General features: G+C 41.9%; 1 protein-coding gene across 7 annotated transcripts; it reads left to right on the top strand.

Annotated features, from left to right (window-relative positions):
• The first annotated feature begins 37 nt into the window (after positions 1 to 37).
• Positions 38 to 15,252, top strand: sec24c (SEC24 homolog C, COPII coat complex component). 7 transcript variants are annotated; one of them, XM_027013331.2, is made up of 25 exons: positions 38 to 161; positions 1,974 to 2,164; positions 2,498 to 2,584; positions 3,102 to 3,219; positions 3,656 to 3,825; positions 3,917 to 4,630; positions 5,230 to 5,369; positions 5,922 to 5,990; positions 6,788 to 6,899; positions 8,077 to 8,204; positions 8,461 to 8,599; positions 8,821 to 8,936; positions 9,053 to 9,177; positions 9,290 to 9,481; positions 9,577 to 9,670; positions 9,851 to 9,967; positions 10,170 to 10,340; positions 10,464 to 10,560; positions 10,814 to 10,959; positions 11,058 to 11,196; positions 11,424 to 11,542; positions 11,680 to 11,859; positions 12,363 to 12,554; positions 12,648 to 12,737; positions 12,950 to 15,252. In XM_027013331.2, the coding sequence occupies exons 1-25, from the start codon at positions 46 to 48 to the stop codon at positions 13,088 to 13,090; spliced, it is 3,903 nt and encodes a 1,300-aa protein (XP_026869132.2). In that variant the 5' UTR covers positions 38 to 45; the 3' UTR covers positions 13,091 to 15,252. The 7 variants fall into 7 exon arrangements, with proteins under 7 accessions (XP_026869132.2, XP_026869134.2, XP_026869133.2 ...); XM_027013335.2 differs by having other exon boundaries at positions 68 to 229; XM_027013333.2 differs by lacking the exon at positions 2,498 to 2,584.
• Positions 15,253 to 17,290: the final 2,038 nt, after the last annotated feature.

The raw sequence follows: 17,290 nt of genomic DNA, 5'->3' as shown, positions 1-17,290 counted from the left end.
ACGTGGCACAAAGTTACTATGCTTCCGGTGCAAATGTTACTGCAAATGATCTGCGACGAGTGGAGGAGTCGAGGTGGAAGGGATTACCGACAGGTTGCGGTGACATCGTTTCTAGCAGACGACGTTTGTGTTCATCTTTCTGTAAAAGGCTGCCAACCTCGGTAATCAGCTAGAAACAGGAGCAGTTGTACTGTTGGCTCGTTCGTTTTAATACATGGCTATACTGAAAGTAAGTGTTAAAAAGCGAATTCTGGGCTAATAGGCTATAGCTACCTAGCTAAGTTAGCGCTACCCTTTTGAGCTGTCCAGGTTTGGGCTTGGCTGCTAGTCGGCTTGCTGGAATAGACGATCACCAGACATCTGATTTAGCTGTAGTGTCATCGGTAACTGGCTTCACTAAAGGTCTGTGTTTGTCATTTAATGAACGCTAGCTAGGAAGCTAAATCGTTTTATTGAGTCAACGGAGCTTGGCCACTAACCTGTCATTGCTAGCCCTAACATTTAAGTCAGTGAGCAAGCTGGCTAGTTAGCTAGCGTTAGCTGTCTAGGCTTAGTGCTAGGGCCCAGTAATATTCTTCCGCTTACCCTTACCTTCAGACATCCAGCTAGCTAGCCTGCTAGCTATTTATACTGCGTATTGCGTTTATTAAGTCATTTGGTTAGCTGGCTAGAGTTTAACTTGTTTACGGTTGATGTGTACTGTTAGCTAGGTAGATAGCAAGTTAGCTAACTTGCAAAGTTCTAGAAAACTTAACGTTAGCTGTCTAGCTAGGATCGCAAGCTAATTGGTTAGTAGTGCTAGGCGATGACCTAGCAGGCTAGTTTAGGCAGATAGTTATAGGAGATAGTTAAGCTAGGTTACATTATCTCGCTATTATTATTATTATCCCCAATATAGAAGACTTTTTGCCAATACGAATAACGCTAATTGAGTCTTATCGGCCTGCTATAAACCTGTAGGTAAGCTAGATAAAACAAAGCTAGGAAAGGCCCATCCACCAAACTTGAGCTTATTAGCTGCAGACAAACGAAATTCACTAAACGTTTGCACATTCGTCCGGGCTGTCATTTCATGTTGCTGCTTAAGTGTTTTAAATAGCTGGGACTGTCTATGACGTTTGGCGTACACAGGGGTCTGTATACTGTTACGGTGTCAAGTTCATTTAATTATTCAAAAGCGTGTTCTGTTGTTGCTAGCGCTGTTATTACTCGCTGCCCATCAGTATAGCAACAGTAAGGGACGTGCGACGCGTGAATGCTTCTTACTTCCCAATCCAAAGTACTTACATTGTTTTAAAGTACGAGATTGTTTTTGGTTTTTTAGTGTTATAATTGGCATGGAGGCACATATGCAATTTGCAGCAAATGTCGTATTGGATATACAAGGCCTCCTGTGGCGTGATTAGTTGACACGATTCTTTTAGCGGTTTTCCTGTCGGTCCATTCGTATCATACGATGACTGACTTAAATACCTAAGACTTACCTGGTTGCCAGCTTTTAAAAATAGTGACGTTTGAGAGATTGCTGTAGAAAAGGAGAGAATTTATTCTAGGAAATATCAGTTCATGAGCTGTAGCCGTAATATCAAGTGAGATGGAAAACATGTATAGTTCAATTTCCATTTTAGATAGTAACTGTTATACCCCAAAATTCTGATTTCATTCCTTCATTGTTTTGTATGATATATTTGGGTGAGGAAAAAAAAGTGCTTATGCATACTAGGTTAAATATGTTTTTCTTGCTTCTTGACTGGTTATTTAGATCATTTTGTTTGTAGGCATGTCCATCATCAGGGAATTTTTCACAATTTTCTGTAACATTATCTGAAATATGAGATGTGTACCAGTATGTCTGAAGTTTGAGTTGGAGCATATTCACTGAAATATAACAGTCCAGAGAATATAAGACTTTCCTAAAGAATGCTTGGCTGCTTAGTTTACCCTTTCTTTCTCTACCACAACCTGCCCCCTAGATTTAGGGATGAACTGAAAATGAATGTCAACCAGCAACCTCACATGGCCTCACCTTATGGGCAGCCACAGTCTGGCTACCAGGGCTACCAACAGACTGGTTATGGGAACCAGCATGTGCCAGGGGGCTATCCGACCCCATACGCACCATACAATGGGCCTGCCTCCACCTACCAACCAGGCCCACCGCAAGGTGATTATGTAGACACTGATGGATATGTCACTGCTAATATTACATCAGTAACCACTTCTGAAACTTGGATCACAATTTTCAGGAATTGAGTGCTTAAATGCTTTTACATAGCCATACTAAATACATAGACCTACTAAAAACTGAATTAAAATAAAATATATTTTTAGTTAATTTGCATTGTCTATTTGTAATTAGTTTTGTTGCAGGGAATACTTGAGCAGAAATTTTGAAAATGCCAGTCAAGATTGAATCATCCCACCTGTGCCTGTGGCTTCTATTTTCTGTTTCTCACATAACCTGTTTTTTCACTTCTTTCTTTCTTTTGTATTTCAGGATATTCTCCTTATGCAAGCTTTTCTTCTAAGGCTCTTGCAACAAACTTAGTCTCTGACCTGTCCTCTCCCTCTCCTCTTGACTTAGGTAACAGCTTTAATTCTGCTTGGCAGTCTGTTCTCTTCCTTGTTCCCTGTGGTTCATAGTGACTGTGTGGGACAGCTGGGTCATGTCTTACCTGCAGGCTTACAGAGACAGTGGGATCCCATTATACCATTATGGACCCATGTCCTTGTACTGTGACCATTACTCACAGTCGGACAATTACCCAGCCATATCCACTGTCCCTCACATTCACCAATTTATGGCATTTTACAGCTTTCTCTTTTCCTCCAAAACAATATCTGAAAAGTCAGTGACATTGTCATCAAGTCAACTAATCAGAGCGGGGGGGTCATGAAAAAGTATCAGTCTTTACTTAAAAATCATTTTATGTTGCTTAATTACATAGTCAGTGGATGGTTTTTTTGCACCATACTGAGAATGAAATGCATGTAGTGGCATACTTCTATAATGATTGTGATGTAAGCATTCTTCAGGTGTTGGGGGAATTATAATATTTAAAGGTAAATATCTAAGGCATAACCCCCCTCTTATTCTGAAGGTATGAGAGGACCGCCCACCTCCGGGCCCCCTCCAGTGTCTGGTACTCAGGCATATTCGCAGTTTGGGCAGGGTGACACACAGAATGGACCACCACCTATGGCTGCTCTGCAGCAGAGGTCAGTATTTTGAGCAGTCCTGCTGAGAGGTTTCCTTTTCGAGAGCTGCTTCTCTTGAAATGACACTTTCATGAAGAAGTGCTATGTCTGAAATCAGCAGGAATGGCTCTTCCTCAAAAGGCCATTCTTGACTTTTCTTATCTTCTATTGTAGGCACAACTAAAATATTAAATTATATTTCATTATCTTTTTCTGAGAGTTTTGAGGCTTTTGGAGACTATAATTTGGATTTCAGGAGCATCGTAAAAAATATATATCCAAGAAAACTTGTAAAATGTATTTAGAATCATATTGCATTTTTCTACAATGCTACTAAAGTTTGGTAACTTAGTAATTTGTTGCTGTGGACAAAAATGTCAGAGGCTTATGATTGTGTAGCTGGAAGTGGCCAAGCCCCGATTTGAAGTTTTCATTAATCCCCCCCGCCACTATTTAGGCCTTCAGTGTCTCAGCAGTACACTCATGGAACAATGCAGCTCTCTGGCCCTCAGTCTTCATTTAACCAACCGTTTGGTGCACCACCAACCAGTATGCAGCAGATGACTAATCAGATGTCAGGCATGCAGATTGGGTCCACTGTACCATCCCCTGCTGGTCCAGGATATGGTGAGTTCTTCTTGGCTGACTTTAGTTAGGTATAAGTTTGTGAAGAGAAAGTATTCTTGCCTTTATTAAAGAACAATCTTTATCCCCTCAGCTCCTCCCACAGTCTCCCAGGCTTCTGCATCTGCTGCTTATACACCTTCAGCACCTTCCTCGTTTGCCCCGTCATCTGCTGTCCACTCTCAGCCTCTGCCCCCTGACAGTGTGGCTCAGACAGCACCACAACCATTTTATGGGGCTCCTCCTACTCCTCCGCAGCCTTTCCCAGGTGCAGCCCCGCCTTTTTCTGCAGCTGGTCCTGCCCAGCCGCCTGCCCCACCCCTTGGCTCTCAGCAGTCTTTCTCTCAAGCCCATCCTCCCTCACAGCCTCAGTTTACTTCAGCCCCACCCCCAGTTTCCACTGCATCCTACGGAGGCCCACCTCCCACAACGCAGGCCTCTCATCCTAGAGCACCGCCTCTCACTTCCCAGCCTTCTACCTTTTCTGGAGGGCCCCCACCCACGTCTTCTCCTTCTCAGTATCCACAACCCATGCCACAACAGCCTCCTGTGTCTCAGCCCAACCCTTTCCACTCAGGACCACCACAGCCCACCACTGCTGCTGGATTTCCACCTCAAGGAGGCCCTCCTCTCCGGGTCCCACACCCAGGTGTTCAGGGGCCCCCCATGACCTCTCAAGGGCCTCCAACATCCCAAACAAACCATGTAGCTCCCCCACAGCCTGGTATGCTGCCTGGTCCCCCACCTGTAAACATGGCAGGACCACCAGCACAGCCAAGCATGCAGGGCTACCCACCTCAGCAGAATGGTAAGTACCTGTATTGCTAAACAATTCTGAGTATGGACTAACGCATGGGTAGAGCGCCTGCAAGCCACGCTCAGCACAGTTTTCTCAGCTCAGTTAGCGAACTGTGCTCAGAGCTACAGAATCATTCAGGTGGGACAGCTTAGTAACATAGCAGTTCGCTGATTGGTTCTACATTTTATGAACGTAAATTTTATGGAGTGTAACTTGATCAAAATTCCACAGAGATATTTGTTCAGTTTTGTCATGCTAGCTTTTGTAGTTGCATCAGCTTCTACTGGATATGTTCTGAAAAAGAGCTATGTATGTTCAGATATGTCTTCCCAGCATTTTCTTTCCAACTGCATTTACCAGAGAACTCAAGCCAGCAGTTTGAATAAATTAGTTAAATTAACTAGGTGATACTAAGTCACAGTAAAACCTGAACATCTCTGTCCATAAATTACTGTTGTATCAACAGCATCACTATGAATTTTTAAAATATCGCTAAAATTCAAGTTCATGAGTATAATTTTGTGATGTGTGAATTAACTTTGCTGTGGATATCAAATCATTTTCATCCTTTTGATAGCAGTGTTTGTAATAAATGTGTTTCCATTTAGGTGCTTTTGGACAAGTGAGAGGTCCTCAGCCAGGCTATGTTGGCCAATACCCTGGACAGCAGAGCTATGTAGCTCAGCCTCCTGCCCAAGCTCCTGCTCCTGCACCGAAGAGGCTCGACCCAGACTCCATCCCCAGCCCGGTATGTGTATGCTCTGCAAACATGCTCTCAAACACACTCACACATTCATGTTCACCATCTAAAACAGTTGTACATTGTGGAGGTCCATTAACATTTTATCCCCAAGAGTAATTAGCAATGAACATAGCTTTTTTGCCATACATGCATGTATTCATTTTAAAAAAAAAGGTTTTTTTAATATTATTATAGCCATGTGTTTATGGGAGTAATGAGTTATAGTATGTCTAGTGGTCTGTGTAAGCAAGGTCGTGCTCTGGAGTCTTCTGTGTCTGATGTGCATGCACCATGGCGAGATAACATAAACAGATTCTGTCAAGGCTTAAAAAATGGCTTTGCTTGAATATTGCATGTGTCGCTGGCAATATCTGCATCCATGTTCACTGGTATTGCTCTCTAAACAATGTGATTAATTATCGTATTCTAGTCTTTGAAGCAGAGGTTCTGTAACTGTGGTTACACTTCTGTTTTATCTTCCTTTCTCTGCTCTTTTTGTTTTTGTTTTGGCTTTTCTCTCCTCTTTAATTTGCTGGACTAAATTATTAAAATATAAAGCAAGCCTCTGACATACCGCCTGTGCAGAAAACAAGACATAGAATAGACCCAGACGCTATTCCCAGCCCAGTAAGTGCCTTGCGTCTCTGCACGTCCGTGTTGTTGCACTAATCTCTCATCAGTACTCATTCTCCTTCTGGCCCTCCTCCCACTAATGCCAATGACCCTGTTGAGACCTGCTCACCGTTATTTGTTGTTATGTAGTTTAAACAAGTAATTGGTGCAGTGGTGATTCTGTGCTATGCTAACTTGATGTTTTCCCCCTTGCATATACCTTTGCTTATGGCATTTAGCTGACTCTTTTATCCAATTTGACTTACAATTGTGACTGAATACAGTTTGAGCAGTCGAGGGTTAAGGACCTTACGCAAGGGTCCAACAGTGGCAAGTTCAGTGGTGGAGTTTGAACTGGTAGTTAGCTTTCTGATTACTAGTGAAGTACCTTAACCACTGAGCACTTTTGGAATTGGAACTAATAACTCAAGTAATTACATATAAGATTATAAGGGAAATCTGTTGCATTTGTAGTGCTAGGGTTAATAGTAAGGTATAAATGGCTCTTTGAGTATCATTTATATGGTGGCTGACTGAGACCATTGGCAGGTCATTGGTAACCACCTGGTCCAGACCCCTCCTCGTCTCCTTGCATGCGAGCTAGTTTTATCCTTTGCATGCCCTACTCAGTAGTGGAATGAATAAATACATAGCTTTACTGATTTACATTTATCTTTGTAAAAAAACATCTACATGCTGTTATATCCAACAGTGACATGAAGAGATTTCTTAATTTTCACATGGGATCAGTTGAGTGTTTGTGTGAGTTTTCTGGTGTTTGATCACTGTATTGTTTGTGATTGGTGTTTCAGATTCAGGTGATTGAGGATGACAAATTAAACAAAGGCAATGAGCCTTTTGTTACTGGGGTCAGAGGTCAGGTCCCACCCCTCGTCACTACTAAGTTCCAGGTTAAAGATCAAGGTAAGAGGTGTTGGTGAAACTTTATCATTTTATCGTCAGTCGTTGCAGCATAATCTGTGCTGATCTGAGAAAATGCAGTATTACCACACTGTGACATTTTGTCTATACAACAGCATGGTATTCAACATAGCATTAATTAGAGGCTAATTACAGTTTTATTTGTAATCATTGTCAATAGTCTTGTATGGAAAGCCACTGGGGCAAAAGCTATGGAATTGCTTGTTAATACTTGCCTGTCAAGATAAATATTTACATGCAACATGACTGCAAAGCAGTCACCTCACATTCAACGAACCAAAAACAACAAACGAAAATGACAAACTAAAATAAAGTTAGTGCAAAATGCATAATGTGGGGATGTACATGATCCAGAACATAGTGTCATTTTGCCTGAGTGCCACTCCACACAACGTAAGTCTAACCAAAATGGCTCAGGCATGTCCTAGTCTTCTGTCTCCCAGCACCCATCCAACTCCTGCCAATCTCCCAAACTAAAACACTGCTTTAATATACTAGCACCTTTGAGACCAGCATGTAACAAAATTTTGATACATTTACATTTGGACAAGCTGGTAACCTAAAAGGGAGACCACATGCTAACACGTTAATATGCTGATATTTTAAAGGGTAGATAAAGAAAGTTATTAAAAGGTGTTCATACTTCTAGCAAGACAGGCAAGATTGTGCAGTCTTTCTTTCTTTCCCTCTTTTTAAGATGTGTGCTTTTATTTGATTGAAACATGAGATTTACTTCTTCCTCTGTAGACACTAAATAGGTTTTTTGTAAGAAACAGTGTAGTTGTTACAGCCCTGGTTTTTTCCTTGTTGATTAGCTATATCAAAGTGGTAAGGTAGGCACACCTTACTAGATAATTATCTAGGATGATCTAGGATGTGTGTTGACATGCGTCATTTTCGTTGTTCGTTATCATCCTTGAAGATATTCCACTCATGCATGTCTTCATTTATGGCTTTTTGTTGGCTGAGAGTATACATTTCTAGAAAATTTTGAAAAGAAACTTTGATGAGCAAAATTGTACAAATGTGTTAAACATGTATTTCCTTGTTTTTGCCTCAAAGACTTGCCATAGTCTTCAGCCCCATTCATTTGAATATGTAAAATGACTTGTCTCTTTTAATTAAGTAATAAAGGGTGATTTATGATGCTTGCTCACAGGGAATGCCAGTCCACGTTTTATCCGCTGCACAGCCTATAACATGCCCTGTACCTCAGACATGGCAAAACAGTCCCAGGTGCCCCTGGCCGCAGTCATCAAGCCGCTGGCTACTCTGCCTCTAGACGAAGTGAGACACCGCTTCACTGTCCACTGTGTCATAGACACAGCTCTCTGCTTTCAGCTTGCTCTTCATAGTCCTACTTGTTGTCTAAGTGCAGAGTTGAGTAGAATTAACTTGTTCATGTTTAATCAGACAGGTATTGTCTACTTTTAGCCTTCTCTCATTTCTTTCTTTTCCTCTTTGTTCTTTGCTGCTCTTTTGTAGAAGCTAATGGGGGTTGGCTTGTTTGATTTTCTGACTCACACATTTTCTCCCCTTCCAGAATGGCCCTTATATAGTTGACCATGGGGAAAGCGGTCCGATCCGCTGTAATCGCTGCAAGGCCTACATGTGTCCCTACATGCAGTTCATTGAGGGCGGCCGGCGCTTCCAGTGTGGCTTCTGCAGCTGTGTGACAGAGGGTGAGCCTGACACGTTTTTATGGTCCATTAGTCATTAGTTGTCGTAGGCAGCAGTACATTAACTTCAAAAGAGTGACCTTTCTATCAGGTAACTGACTGACTCCTTTGAATGACTGACTTGTTTGGTCACACCTAAATCTCAAACATGCTTGTCAGAAAATGCCTGGATTTTTTTTTGTTGCTCATCACTGTTAATTGTTTTTAACCCTTTCTCGTCACAGTTCCTCCCCATTACTTCCAGCATTTGGACCACACAGGGAAGCGTGTAGACTGCTACGACAGACCAGAGCTCTCCATGGGCAGCTATGAGTTCCTAGCCACAGTGGACTATTGTAAGGTGTGCATTCCCAGTTTGACTTCAATGAATTACTGAAGTTACAAGAGCCCCCTAGAATAGGTTTTAAAGTTTTGGTGTTTGTATTTATGTACTTTATTTTATTTCCTAATTTTTAGAACAACAAGATTCCTCAGCCTCCTGCCTTCATCTTCTTGATTGATGTGTCCTACAATGCTGTGAAAAACGGCATGGTGGCAATTGTATGCCAGGAGCTCAAGACATTGTTGGATTATTTGCCCAGGTACCAATTCACAACAGTTAGTACAAGTTTTGGAAAGCTTTTCTCAAGAAAGGGAAATGCTTCCATCATTCAGATGCTTAACTGCCTCGTGTGGCTGCGTGTATTCTTTTAGAGAGAACCCTAATGTGGCTTCCAATATCCGAGTAGGCTTCGTAACCTACAACAAAGTCCTGCACTTCTATAATGTGAAGGCCTCTCTGGCCCAGCCTCAGATGATGGTCGTCTCAGATGTGGCGGACATGTTTGTACCCCTGCTGGACGGTTTCCTCGTCAATGTTGCAGAGTCCAGGGTCGTCATTGAGAGGTACGCTTGACCATTCCTGTAGGGAACGGTGATGAATAGATTTTTATTTTTTTTTTTTTAAACATGGCTAATAAAGATGGTGTCCTGTCCCACAGTTTGCTGGACCAGATTCCTGACATGTTTGCTGATACACGAGAGACAGAGACTGTGTTTGGTCCTGTTATCCAAGCAGGGCTGGAAGCACTCAAGGTAATTACAGACCTTACTGCACATCTTTAAAACTTTTACCCTGGTTTACCCTGATTATGGTTAGTGAGGATATGAAATTATTGATCAGATGGTACTGGACAGTACAAAAGCTTGCACATGTGCCACGTTCTTATGCCGAAATATATGAGTGGAGTAAGATGGCTGGTGGGTGTGTCACAGGCTGCAGACTGTGCTGGGAAGCTCTTTGTGTTCCACTCCTCTCTACCCATTGCTGAGGCTCCAGGCAAACTGAAGAACAGGGAGGACAAAAAGCTGGTGGGCACAGATAAAGAAAAGGTACTGTCTAATCGCTTCTCACACTTGTACTCTTCTGCAATCCTCTTATTTCAAACTGGAACATGCATCTGAATGCAGAAATGACACTGGGGCATTGCTGAACTTTGCTGCAGATAATTTGTCCAAGAGAAAGTTTATAATTATTGATGAATCTGGGGTTTCAGATATCTTGATTGACTGACTGCCAGTCTTGTTTCCTCAGTCGTTATTCCAAGCCCAAGTGAGTTTCTACTCTAACCTGGCAAAGGAGTGCGTAGCACAGGGCTGCTGTGTGGATCTCTTCCTGTTCCCTAATCAGTACGTGGATGTGGCAACATTAGGGGTGGTCCCCACATCAACTGGTGGCTCCATCTATAAATACACTTATTTCCAGGTGAATGGATAATGTGTTTTGTTAAATCTTTAAAAGACAAAGTACCCTTTTTGTCTGGACAGCATAAAGTGCATGTCAGTAAGCTGCTGACAATAACCATGCATTGGGGTGTTTGTGTGCCAGGGCCAAGCTGACCAAGAGCGTTTCCTGAATGATTTGAGGAAAGATGTACAGAAGCAGATGGGCTTTGATGCGGTGATGAGGGTCCGTACCAGCACTGGTGAGTGATACAGGGGCTTTACTGCATACACACACGCGCACATACACACACACACACTAGTAAGACTACCAGTTCTTATTACAAAAGACAGACCTTTTACATTTTTTCAGTTGAGTTTCTTCTGTGTGTGTGTTATTTGGCTCCATTATATCCACATCTATATGGAGAGTTAAGTGATTCATGTTGAGGACACAGGAAAGGCTGGCAGGTTGGAGCAGGCTCTGATGTGGCTTTTCTGATCATGCTCTGCCAGGGATCCGGCCCACAGACTTTTTTGGTTCGTTCTACATGAGCAACACCACAGATGTGGAGCTGGCGGGTCTGGACTGTGACAAGACCGTCACAGTAGAGTTCAAGCACGACGACAAGCTCAGCGAGGAGACAGGTGCACTCATGCAGGTGTGTGAACGCAGGCGAGGGAGTGAGTGTGCTGACAGCCATGTCCCGTGACTGTTACTGACGGCGTCCGTGTCCCCCGGCCCCCTGTGTGTGTGCAGTGCGCGGTGTTATACACCAGCTGCAGCGGTCAGCGGAGGCTGCGTGTCCACAACATGGCAGTGAACTGCTGCACTCAGCTTGCAGACCTGTACAGGAACTGTGAGACAGACACAATCATCAACTACTTTGCCAAGTATGGTGAGTGAGACTCGATTTTGTCAAGCACCTTAACATGGGTTGCTCATCTACTTAGCCCACCTACAGTAAGCACTATCCAAGTGTCTCTAACGTTTTTTTTTTTGTTTTGTTTTTTTTTATAAGAAATTGTGCATGGCCCACAATACTCTATAAATGAAAGGTAAATGACACAAGTACAAGCTAAGATATGCATTTAATACATTTGTCTTGTGTTTGTATGTTCATAGCATACCGTGGTGTCCTGAACAACCCTACCAAGAATGTCCGAGACAGTCTGATAAACCAGTGTGCCCAAATTCTGGCATGCTACCGTAAGAACTGTGCCAGCCCGTCTTCTGCTGGACAGGTGAGTTGAACTTTTTTCTGGTTCTTGTTTGGTTTGGTTTTGTTTTTTATGAATTGTTGAATTTATCTAATCAATTGCTGTTGGCAGACAAGAGCAAAGTGGATGACTTAAATGTGCGTGTCCGTCTGTGTTTGCAGCTGATCCTCCCAGAATGTATGAAGCTGCTCCCTGTGTACCTGAACTGTGTGCTGAAGAGTGACATTCTCCACCCTGGAGCCGACATCTCCCTGGATGACCGAGCTTACCTGAGACAGCTGGTCAGCGCTATGGATGTAGCAGAGAGTCACGCGTTCTTTTACCCACGGCTCCTTCCAGTGGTGAGATGTGCACAGGGCATATGTCTCCAGCAACATGAATTATGGACAAAATTACTATTTAGAAATACAGTTTTAGCCTCTCCAGGAGTTTCTGCCCATATGCTGAATCAGCATTCTACTTGGAGTGTTTATGAGCAGATTCAGGTGGGCAGTTGATGTGTGGTTTTGCAGATTTTCATATTCTGAGTACACTAACTATTCTGAACTAAACAGTTACTAACTGAATAGTAGTTCCTAACTGGAAACCTGCTTAGTCAATTTGGGCAGTCTTGTTTTTTTTGTAGTATACGTTTGATAAATACACAACTTTTCCATTCAGAAGAATGATGGAATATTAGGCTTCTGACTGTGTTGATGGGGCATCTCATGTACATTTTAACATGCTCAAAAACAGGCACAAGCATTTTATATGTTCATTATATATGTTTATATGCTCATGTTTATAAACACACAAGTGTATATTTAGAAATGTATCAAAAAGAATACCCTACATCTGTCTCTAGCACAAGCTGAATGTGGAGGGTAATGCCCTCCCTGTGGCAGTAAGGGACTCTGAGGAGAGGCTATCTAAAGGGGGTGTGTACCTGCTGGAGACTGGACTCAACCTTTTCCTCTGGGTGGGGGCCAACGCCCAGCAAGAGCTGCTCCAGAACATCTTTGGTGCCCCTGCGTTCAGCCAGATAGACCCCAATATGGTATGACTTGCAATAAGCTGCTGTCAATATCGTCACCTATGTATTGTAAATGTTACTCGTCTCAGACCTGTTTCTCATATGTTTTACTGTTAGACATCTTTGCCGATATTGGATAACCCATACTCGAAGAGGCTGAGGGAGATTATTGAGTCTTTCCGGGCACAGCGCTCTCGCTATATGAAGGTACTCATGTTCTACATGGTCAGCAGTGCTTTCTGTTCGCTTCATTGGCGCGTCTCTGCTGTTCCATTTCGGCCCCCTGCTGTCACTTTGATACATCTCACTCCACTCCCTTTTCTCTTTTTTGGATCCTTTAGTCACTGCCCATGATTTATAGTCTAATGCTCTGTCCCTCTACCTGACTTGTCCCTAACTGGAGTTTCTCTTTCCTTTAGCTGATGGTGGTGAAGCAGGAAGATAAACTGGAGCTCATCTTCAAGCACTTCCTGGTGGAGGATAAGAATAACAGTGGTGGGGCTTCTTATGTAGATTTCTTGTGTCACATGCATAAGGAGATTCGCCAGCTCCTGAGCTAGGAGCCCAGCGCCTCCCTTTCCTCGTCCTCTTTATTCAGATGCGCTTTATCCTTTTTATTTGATGTAACAATAAACTAATTTCCCCTCTCTCCTCATCTCTTCTCCTGTAATATAATCTTCTCCAGGGTGAGGAATGAGCCACATATTATTGGGTCAAGCAAGAATGCTCTATCCCATTCTGGTATCAGCATGGTTTTGGTTTTTGAGGGGAGGGTGTGAGTTTTGAAGAGTGTCTGTGTGTGTCTGTGTGTCTGTCCATGGATGCTCATGTACATCAGTTAGCATATATGTATGTAAGATGGTTTTGATTGGTTCTCCATTCCCCACAGTTACTCTAGATCATCCAAGACAGTAATAAAGATCATCCAGGACAGTAATAAAGGGATCAGTTTATTCAGAAAAAAGTGTTGATCAGGCAAGATAATGAGCATGTTGGCAGGGGCACTGGCACTGTACTCTTGGTGGTTGGCTGTGTGGATGGGGAGCAGAAACGGACAGCATTGCGGCATGAACCAAACATTTTTTTTAAAAACAATGGAGTACGTTCTGTATGAAAGTAAGTGACAATTTCCAAGTCTTTTCATGAATGTTCAGTTAGACCTCTCTCTTTCAGCCATGGCCTTACTCATCCCATCTCTGTTTATTACCCATCCTTGTGATGTTCTGCTTTATTTTTGTTACCATCATTGTAATCTTTATTGTTTTTAAAGTGTCAGAAAAACCCTATGACTAATAGATGATTTGGGAAGCTGAGTGTATTTCGAGTGTACTGTTCTCTGTCACACAAACATCTAACTTTTGAGATATAATGCTCACTATAAAATTCTATGCATCAGTGTAGCTGTGGATGGAGGAGCAGGAAATATATGAGCCTATTACCTGAATTTAGTAGGAACAGATATTGTGCCCTTATCTATAATAGCCAACGTTTGTGGGCCCCTTGGCTTCCATGTTAAGTGGCCATGCATACAGCTGTGTTGTAGTGAGTGCTCTGATAATGGATAAAGGATTCTCCTATTGTGGAGAGAATATGGACCCTTTAGGATATCTCTCAGAATGGGCCAGAAGTTGTAGTTCAGATAAGCCAGCTGGACGGCATTTATTCACTTGAGCTTTTCTAAAGGAGGATGGGGATTGTAGACTAGATGGTAGCCATCTTCAAAGGAAGCTTCGCTACTTGGGCGTCTACCACAGGAGCAGGAACAACTGTACATGATGTTCCTGGTGTATACTAATTTTCTTTTTATTTTTTCTTTCTTTTGTTTCGTTTTGTTTCTCTCCCAACCCTCTTTTGTTTCAGTGTATGATCCACTAGTGACCTGTACCTTGAATGCCCTGATCATCCTATATCATTTTACAATACAATTTTATTTTTTTTTTCTAAATCTGTTTTGAAGGGTTGTGATCCTGGGGCAGGTGCAGTCTATTGGCTTCTTTACAGCTAAGCATGAGTGCTCTGCCCTGGTTTTGTCTTTCTAGTGAAACAATCTTTGTACAATGAAAGCCTACAGCAAGATGGGAGTGACTGAACTGCCGCTTTCTGACCATTTTCAATATGGGCAACGTTTTGGAGCACGTGAGATTGTGACCTGAAAAGCAATCAACACAATACGTTGTCATCACACTTATTACATGTACAGAATTAAAAACCACGTTTTAAAAACAATGCTCAGCTGGTGTGCTTTGTTGGATGTTTTCAGTGGTTTAAAAAGTCCCCATTATGGTGACCAAGGGCAGGGAAGGTTGCATTATCCAAGATTCATCTTTCTATCTCTGACTTAACTTTTTTTTTTTTTTTTTTTTTTTTTTTTTTTTTTGAACCACCCCCACCCCTTCCGTAGAGTGGTTACAAAGTCATGATGAAGTGAGAGACTGAGGGATGGCTTCAAAATGTGATTTTTTATATTAATCCTAATCATACCATAATCCTAATTTATAACTATATTTGAACAAAGGTGGATCCTAGTGAAGTTCATGAAAGTGAGGGATCTGTATTTGAATGAGGATTTGTCCCTTTTCATCGCATTGTTTACTCAGCTTCATTCCTGGCTTTATTTACTGTACAGTAACATCACGGTGTCAGTGTATTCTAAGGTTTACAATTCACATCTGTTCTATTTTTGCCATATAACCACAAATAAAGACCTACATTTATTTGTTGACTTCTGCCCTCTTCCGACTTGATTGCTGCTATTATCACATCAGGGCTTCTATTGGCAATCAAGTATATAACTCAGCACCCACTTGAGCTAGAGTTTGTAATTGTACACCTACATAAAGTTTCTAATAAAGTAGGTGTAATAACATGGGTTTGTGTTTCTGATCTTGCTTCTTTATTTTAATTTATCAGTTGTAACTGCTGCACAGATCCTTTCACTCGTGTGACACAGGAATGACCATAATATTTTACAGAATTAATGAATCCGAGTGTGACTTCATTAAAGGATATTTTGGTTTCTCACAGCACTCTGCGTGTGAGCCACATATTTGCAATCCTGTATTATATAGATAAAAGTAATGCTATTTTGAAACCAGAAAGCTAAGAATGTATTCTTGTGCATTTTTAGAATTTGCACACTAAGCTGGTGCTCTTTGGATGACATCTGAAAGACCCTGCACTGTGGTTAAAGTGCTTGTACTGAAATTCTTCCCTGTATGTGCTAGATTGAGTGGCTTTAATTATATACATATCACTCAGTAGCACTGCTCCGAGGATGCAGTTTGGTGGTGGCTCTGCCATGTCTCCTTCTTTTATATAATGGACGTTTTGGCTTATTTTAAGTATGGACCTAACAATCAGAACTCAAATGTTTGCCACATGAAATTTGCTGCAAAAGGCCAAACAGATGGTTAATTTTCAAAATACAATCAGCTAACTTGAACTTCCAGAAAAGACCATTTGAAAGAAAAAAGATGTGGTTATTTGTTTCAGTGGCAGGTTTTCAGCATTTGGAAGTCTTCTGATCCAGCTTTATTGGTGGCTGACATGGCCTGCTTTATAGGTAAGGCCGTGCTCTTTCTTCCACATTGTAGTGTTGGGAATTCCCACTATCATTATTGTCTCTCTTTACTGGTCTGCCTTATAAGCTCTTTCTATAGATATGCTTGCAAGCAGTATTGATTAAATAAGACACCTGCTCAGCTGCACACTCTTAGATTTTTCATCTGTAACATGCTCACTTTCATGCAAACATCCATGCAAATCCATTTTACATGAACTTCCTCTAAAGGACCATTTCAAACATGTACAATAATTTAACACTTTACATTTAACACTCAAATATTCTAATAGTCTGCTTATTTTCCATCATTTCCTTCATCATTCCCAAACCTCCCATTACATGTGTGCACATTGTAGCCTGAAGCAAGGAGTGACAAATCAATAGCTTTTTTACCATTTTTTTCTGCAAGAAAATGCATACTTAAATAATCCCAAATTATTAAAATTGGCATACAAATAAAACTGCTACTGGCTTTTTTGACAAAATAGGACCAAGATTGTTCTCTCAACAGTCTCATCCTTTATCATATAGTTAACATTATCAAGGCCTTATGAGGCAAGGCATTTAGGTCACACTTTTGATCAAATACCACAGTGATTAGCTTCAGCACAGAGCATCACTGTTTGCTTAGTTGACAGAGCCAGGTATGACAGACCTAGCCTCTCTTCTATCTCAGGTCAGTTTTGCCTCTGAGCTAAGCACACTCTGAGCATGAGCCACACGATATGGAAGAGCATTTTTTCAGAATTATCATATTAGCAGAGTGTGTGCTGGGTTGAGGTGAGACTTGTGAAGGAAACCTTATAGTCTGTTGACATACATATCATAGAGCAGGTTAATAAAACCATGCTGACCTTAGTATCTGTAACGTTGCATTTGACAAGTTTGTCCAGCAGATGTCGCTCTTCTTTAATACTGAGCACACTGACCAAAATTTCCCTACTCTGTTCCCTTCAGTACCGCTCATAATATCCAAATCACTATACATTTATGCAGAAGTTTCATATCCCTGTCTTCCCTCTGGACAGTTGCAGATGAACTTTCTGTCAGATCTGAGAGCAGCAGACGGGAGGCAGGACTGGGACCATCTGTGTGTATGCATGTGAGTGTGCGTGTGCTCATAAACATGCATGTGTGCACACTGGTGTATAGAAGGACAGCTTTACCCGCCCACCAGGATGACCACCTGCCTCCTGCT

This window comes from Electrophorus electricus, chromosome 14, assembly GCF_013358815.1.
Source record: "Electrophorus electricus isolate fEleEle1 chromosome 14, fEleEle1.pri, whole genome shotgun sequence".
NCBI lineage: Eukaryota > Metazoa > Chordata > Actinopteri > Gymnotiformes > Gymnotidae > Electrophorus > Electrophorus electricus.
Note: the sequence above shows the minus strand (reverse complement) of the source record. Positions and strands in the feature narration are given on the sequence as shown.